Consider the following 7,082-nt stretch of genomic DNA (forward strand, 5'->3'; position numbering starts at 1 on the left):
TCAATCTGAATCCTCACAAGTTTTACAGAAAACCTATCACAATAGAGAGTCCATGAAGATCAAAGTGAAAACAGAGAAGCGAATTACCGAGTCCATGTCAGAGAGGCGAAAAAACTGCAGATCGATGTGAAGATCGGCGTGGTCGGGCTCGGCATAAAGATCGGCGGGCAGCAAGCAACGTTCTGCAGCTAGATCGGGCTCGACGTGAAGATCGACGGCCAGCTAGCAGCGTTCTGCAGCAAGATCGGGCTCGGCGTGAATCGGCGGCCAGCCAGCAGCGTTCTGCAGCAAGATCGGGCTCGACATGAAGATCGGCGGCCAGCCAGCAGCGTTCTGCAGCAAGATCGGGCTCGGCGTGAAGCGTTGTGGCTGTCGTTGCGGCGGTGTGCAGTCGGGCTCGGTGTGGAGTCGAGAGTGAGAGAATGAGATGGGAGGCCGAGTGTGAGAGTGGAGAGTGAATGAGATCGTACTCGGTTAGGGTTACTTAGGTTTAGGCGTGATCGGGTGCGAGTGTTCTACGTGCAACCAAATATCCACTAGTCATAAATTGACACATAAGAAAACTAATAAAAATATATATAAATATAATAAACAGGCCGGTTCGGTTTCAATCCGGTCGGTTCAGAGTATTAACCCGGTTCCGACCCGGTTCAATCCGGTCCGGTTCGAAAGCTGAAGATTTTTGCACTGCTTTTTCCGGTTCTGTAACCGCCACCATATTTTCGGCCCGGTTCGGCCGGTTTTGCCATCCCGGTTCGGTTTCTGCCTGCCCCTAGTTATGATCATTAGCTTACAATCCGAAATAAAGATTTCCTAACTTTCCTTAACTACACATTGCCATTAACCATTATTGTCATACCTACAAACGGTTAGTGAATTTTAGAGCTGTTTGCAATTAACACCTCCAGCCTGAAAATCCTGGCACAACATACGAATTATATATAGCTATATATATACCAATACAATTAGAAGTTCTGATACACTTGGGAGGGTACGTAATTGTATCATCAAGCTTATATAGTATACTAACTTAAGTTTCAGAAATGGTACTTTGAGTGGGAGCGAGCCTGAAAGCATTGAGACAGATTGTCTGGAGGTTGTGAGATTGGTGAATGACAGTGATGATTGTTTTGCTGAAGAGGGAGTTTTGGTGGAAAAGTTGCGGATGTTGTTGTCAATTGGATCTCAGAGTATTGACTATATAACTCGGAGGGCAAATGGCGCGGCACATGTTGTAGCTATGAGTGTAGCCCGGTTAGAGGGGCGTCATAGTTGGTTAAGGGTTGGGCCCTCTTGGCTTATGGATGTCATGATTGATGATAGACCCGTAACTGGTTCTAGTAGTAGGGATATTATGTTAACCACCGGTCAGTCTCATGTTTTGTAATCGTTTTTCTAGTTGAATAAAATTTCTGTTCTTAAAAAAAAAAATGGTACTTTGAGGAAACTAACTTCAAAACGATTATAGATCCAGATATCAAGGTTTCAAAAATCATTAATCAGCCTGTAAAATTGTCGTATAAGACTAGTATGGCCGGACTATTTGTCATCTGGTGGTAATCTTACTTCAAACATAGCTAGTCTTGTGGATAATAATGTGTCTGGTACTGATTGATCGATCATATATATTGTTAATGTATCTATAAACAGTGGCGGACCTAGAAAATTAGTTATGCGGGGGCGAATTTAAACCATAATAGCTAACAAAAACTGAAATTTCCAAAAAACAATTTATGCATAAAACATATGAAAATAAGGAGAAATTTTTATGATATTAGATTAAACATGCATGAAATCATCAAAATCATGACACTTGTGGGGGCAAGAACTGCATAATACACTTTCAAATGCATAAAATTATCCAGAGTTTATATATATATATCAATGTGTATATGATGATGCGGTGTGGGCGGCAGCCCCCACTAGCCCTATGCTAGGTCCGCCAGTGTCTATAAACACATACAAATTCTAAGACAGTCAGCTACAGATGGTAGTTTGAGGAAATTGATTCCGCTATACATGTTAATCAAGGCTAGGTCTCAAGAACTCATCAGCCTGGAAGTATTATTAGGTATATCTATACTAATACAATTAGCTAGTTATATTGCAAAACCACATATATTTCATTTGGAGTTAATGTTCAAAAAAAAAAAAAAAAAAAAAAATATATATATATATATATATATATATATATATATATATATATATATATATATATATATATATATATATCCATTTTGAGTTGGGGGAAATGCTAAGCATTCATGATCGAATTAATTACAACAAACACCAGCTAGATCTTCCTAATACCTGCATTAATTAAGATATATACTGTTTTAGTCTATAGAAAATAGAAGGAATGAAGGAAATAAATTAAAAGAAACTATAGACAAGTAATGTAGGTCTTGATCCAGATTACCTAAGATCTGAACTAAGAGAGAAACACAGATTTTTCAGTACCCTAAATAGATATATAGATTTTTCTAGTAGTCAGAAATGTGTGTATCCAATATCTATCATACCTATTGCATACGAATTAGTTTAAATATTTTTTCAAATGAATTGAGATTTTGCAATATGCCGTTGTAGTTTTGCACTCTAAATGATGAACTCAGATCTGTTTCAAAATTCAAATACCAGCATAACATTCTGAGCTAAAATACAATACAAACATTGATATGTTAATTCATCTCATTCTCCATAAGCAAGCGAATCCCTTCTGAGCTAAGAAATTTCTAAAAGAGAGCAGCTTAAGCTAAAAAGATACACATAATTAACATCCAAAAGTTGAAGAAAAGCATGAACATTTCACCAGCAGAAAAGAAACAACATTACCTCTCAGATCCAAGCTAGCTAGCAAACATACTAAGTCAGTTCGTACTGATAATTACGCCTATAATTAACATGGTAATTATACAGAAATTAATCTTCAAGATTGCTTGGCAAAGGAGTTGTCACCCTTCTCAAGAATCCTAAACTCCAGATTTGGAGGCTGAGTTCCACTTAAATAGATTGGCTGATCTTCTTCTCTGATCTCTAATGGGCTGGATGAGCTAGTATTAATATTAACATTGCTTTGGTTAGCAGCTAATCTCTCTCTCTCAGCTTCCCTAAACTTATGCAAGTACCTTGTTGTAGCCTCAGCGTAGTTATCAAATCCTAGAGCACTCAGAGCCCAACAGATGTCGTCCCCATTCACTGTCTTTCGATTCTCTTTGTGACACTTGTCAGAAGCCTCGCCTGTCACAAAACTTAGAAACTCAGTTGCACACTCTTGCATCCTTTGCTTAGCTTCCTTGGAGACTTTTGCTCTTTGGGGAAGAATTTGCTTCATGATCCTCCCCACGTTTGCAATTGGCAGCAACCGATCTTGTTCTTCCTCATGATCAACCATACCTAGCTAGCTCTCACTCTCTCTATATATATGATTCTATATATTGTCTATGATTAGCTAGCTAATATCGGTCATCTACTTCTTATTGGACTGATCTTTTCTGACGCAGACACGTTGCTTCAGATCAGAACGTCTGCCCCTGTTTTTATAGGCACTTATGTATATTTATGCGTACGCGCGCGCAAGCGTACACTCGTGTGCGCGCGCGTGAATGTTACGATCTTTTATGACATTAACTTTTGAGAAAATTTTAGAAACACTTTTCAGAAGTCATATCGATATATTTCTACTTCGATATAGTACATAATCTTGCAATAAACTCAAACAGTAGAAAGACTAAATCCCTTGATTGTAGTACTATGGTCCCCACTAAACCTCTACTGCTTGATCTTGATTAGTACTCTGGATGAATTATAATTATAGTTATGTAAGCTTAAAGTGTCCTTGTAATTCGTAATATAGTGAGATAATTGAGTGGATGACATTCGTACACGTCTCATGCTTAGGGATGGATCTAACCAAGAACTACCTAAAAAGAACTGATGACCAGCATCAGTGTTTGATTAGCTCAGCCATTAGGTTTAATTATAAGGTTTTGTCACTCTATTTGGAGGCATAGTGTCCCATTTAATTGGTTTCTTTCTTTTTCCCTGTGAATGGCGGTATATGTTCGGTTCTGGTCGATATGCATGGCCTAGCTACCAAACTCTTTCACTAGCTGACTTTATTTATGGATCAGATGCTAATATATAACTAGCCACTATATATATTAATCTCATTGGAAAATCGTCCGTACAATACCTGATATTTGGTCCGTTCTAAACTTTCATACCTCACATTGAGAAAATATCATAACGGTACCTGAAGTTCTAATCCCGACCAAAGATTAGTACCTGGAGCCGTTAGCTCCATTACGGAAGTTGATAGTTGGAGAATATTTTCATCTTTTCATGTATTAATCCCTTATTTTTTCTATCGAAACATTCTCTCTCTCTCTCTCTCTCGTCCCTCAGTTGGATTGTAGGTTCATCAAAGGAACCTCAACAACAGAATGTACAAGGAAGGGAAACAATGAACCCGCCTCAAAATTCTAATTTTTGCAAATCTCCTCCAAACTGAAATTCAAGTATTAGCGAGGTAGAGCTCGATAAGGGAACAAGTTTGATACCTGAGTCGAAACCAAATTTCGCCGAAAAACATAGCAAACTTGCCGGAAAACTCAGAAACTTCTTCTCCTCGATTCTCTCTCTTGGCTCATCATCTGAATGAACAAATACCATGAATAGGTCGGTAACATCGAGAGGATCCTTCTGATATAGGTGCGAGACCACGACGTGGCCGAAATCAGAAAAACCCCCCGGAGAAGGCGCCACTTTCTCTCCTTCGATTCTCTGTCATCAAACGTCATTTGACAAGACCAAAAGCACAAGGATGACGACGACGACGACACCGACACGAAGAAAACTAGGCCGGTCCGACATCTGGAAGTGGCCGGAAAAAGGAGAAACAGCTGGGTCACCGTCGTGGATATTCGGGTCGGCATGGACCCGGTCTGGGTCTCGATCTATAGGTTCCTTCAACGGTCAAGATCTTCTGCCATTTGAAATCAACGGTCCAGATGTAGTCGACTTGAAAATTCTATTTTTAATTATATTTCTGGATATTACCAACTTCCAAAAATCATTTAAAAATAGCTCGGGTGTCCGAAAAATTCTTCAAAAATTCCTACGAACTCGTAACGACGTCTAGTTTATCCTACAGAATCGAAAGATAAAATTTGACGAACCAAACATTTAAATAATTTTTCAAAACTAAAAATAATTTAAACTAATAGAAAAAAAAATGCTCTTTTTATTTTATGAAAAAAAAAACTAAAGAAAACAAAAACTAAAGGGTAAATTGGTCATTTAATGATCAAAATATGTCAGCCGTCAGTTTTTGTAACGGAGCTAACGGCTCTGGGTACCAATCTTCTGTCGGGGTTAGAATCTCAGGTACTGTTCTGATATTTTCTCAACGTAAGGTACGAAAGTTTAGAATGGGCCAAACGTTAGGTACTGTACAGACGATTTGCCCTAATCTCATAATATGAATTTGAAGCTCCTGATTAGCTGCAGCAAGAAAAAAAAGAAAAGAAAAAAAAACCTAACTAAAGTTGATTAGCTAGCTACTCTTCAGTTTGGGATTTGCTATTGGGTTTCGTTAATCAATCCTAGCCTTGTGCTCTCATAACTTCTCTTGTATATATTCTTGTAACTTAGTTTGCCCATCTGAGTAAAACACAAAGTAGGAATTATAAGCTACTTTAGAGTTTACAAAAACGAAGTAATTTGATGTTAGTTTCCATTTTACATTAATTCTATTATTGACGGTCTAAGTTTACGTCGCGATCTAATCATATGAGAGGGATATTCATCATTTTTACATTTTCATCAATGATCGGTTTCTTCTCTTTTGTGCATGGTTTTGTCTCTGTAACTTTTAGTCATCAGTGCTATACCTAGCTCTCTTGGGATTGAAATGTAACTAAAAGTTGGAAGGAAAACGGTAATTTTAATGTAACTGCTGAAAATTTACAGTTAATAATAGAATATACTGAAAACTTAATTGGGTGTAAATGGATAATCTAATTTCAGTTATAGTTTTGAAATGCAAAACAGCAGGTCAGTCCGAAGTAGTTAGATTAATGCACATGAGTCTCTAGCTCTACTTTATGATCTAATATAGTTAACTAGTGCATCCAGATTCCAGAGGAGTCCATATCAATATTGCAGTCAAGCTATCCCCCACCAATTGATCACATATCTGCATTTTTTAGTTAACGAAAATGATCAGATACGCTGCCAGCTTTTTACCATCAAATTAAGTATGCAGATACCCTGTATTCTTTATTCCCAGAATTTTCTGTAAACTTCTTTAGTAAACTCATTCTTTAAACTAGTTAGAGAACATAGTTTGATTTGAGCCTAATTGATATGGTTTGCTTTAAACATTAGAATCTTCGTACTCATAACTCACTAAAATAATAAGAATATCAGCTTACGCAACCTAGCTAGCTAGTAAGAATGTTTCTTTAAGTATATTTATTAATAATTGAGGTTAAACAAAGGTTCTTTCTATCAATTAAACAAATCTAAGGTAGGAATTTATTAGGTTTAGTACAGTGCACTAACACAAATGATATTATGGCACGTTTACTAACTTGGAATCGGAATAAATCATGAATCGGAGACAGCTGGAATGGAAGAAGAGAGGAATCGGTATGAGAATATTTTAATTCCATTATGCTGTTTACTTACCATGTGGAATCAGAATAAGAATGAAACTGATTACGATTGATGTTGTTTACTTACATTTAGGAATAGGAATTAAACTACTTCGATTACTAAAATACCCCTAGAAAAAGAAAAGAGAAAAAGACAGCTATATGGTTTCAACACCCCATATTCGTCAAAAAAAAAAAAAAAAACACACCCCATAGATCGACAAACTGAAAGTCTGATACAATGAGACGGTGGACAACTCGTCGGCGCCGCCGCAATGTATCCAGCGCATCCTCTCAGAAAAAGCCACCGGCTTCTCCTATCCTCGTCGGCTCCTCCTCCCTTTCTCAAAGGTTAGTCCTTTTTGTTTGGGTCCCCAAAAAATTCAAGTCTTTTATGTTGATGGGATTTTGTTTGCTTTGTTT

General features: G+C 37.6%; 1 protein-coding gene across 1 annotated transcript; it reads right to left on the reverse strand.

Annotated features, from left to right (window-relative positions):
• Positions 1-2,787: 2,787 nt before the first annotated feature.
• Positions 2,788-3,537, reverse strand: LOC133722320 (nuclear transcription factor Y subunit B-4). The gene has a single exon (XM_062149200.1). It carries the CDS (start codon positions 3,392-3,394, stop codon positions 2,930-2,932), a length of 465 nt encoding a protein of 154 aa, XP_062005184.1. The 5' UTR covers positions 3,395-3,537; the 3' UTR covers positions 2,788-2,929.
• Positions 3,538-7,082: the final 3,545 nt, after the last annotated feature.

The sequence above is a fragment of the Rosa rugosa genome, chromosome 7 (assembly GCF_958449725.1).
Source record: "Rosa rugosa chromosome 7, drRosRugo1.1, whole genome shotgun sequence".
Taxonomy (NCBI): domain Eukaryota; kingdom Viridiplantae; phylum Streptophyta; class Magnoliopsida; order Rosales; family Rosaceae; genus Rosa; species Rosa rugosa.

Excerpts from the sequence above, each read along its gene's own strand:
- LOC133722320 (XM_062149200.1), bottom strand. The coding sequence starts at position 3,394 with ATGGTTGATCATGAGGAAGAACAAGATCGGTTGCTGCCAATTGCAAAC.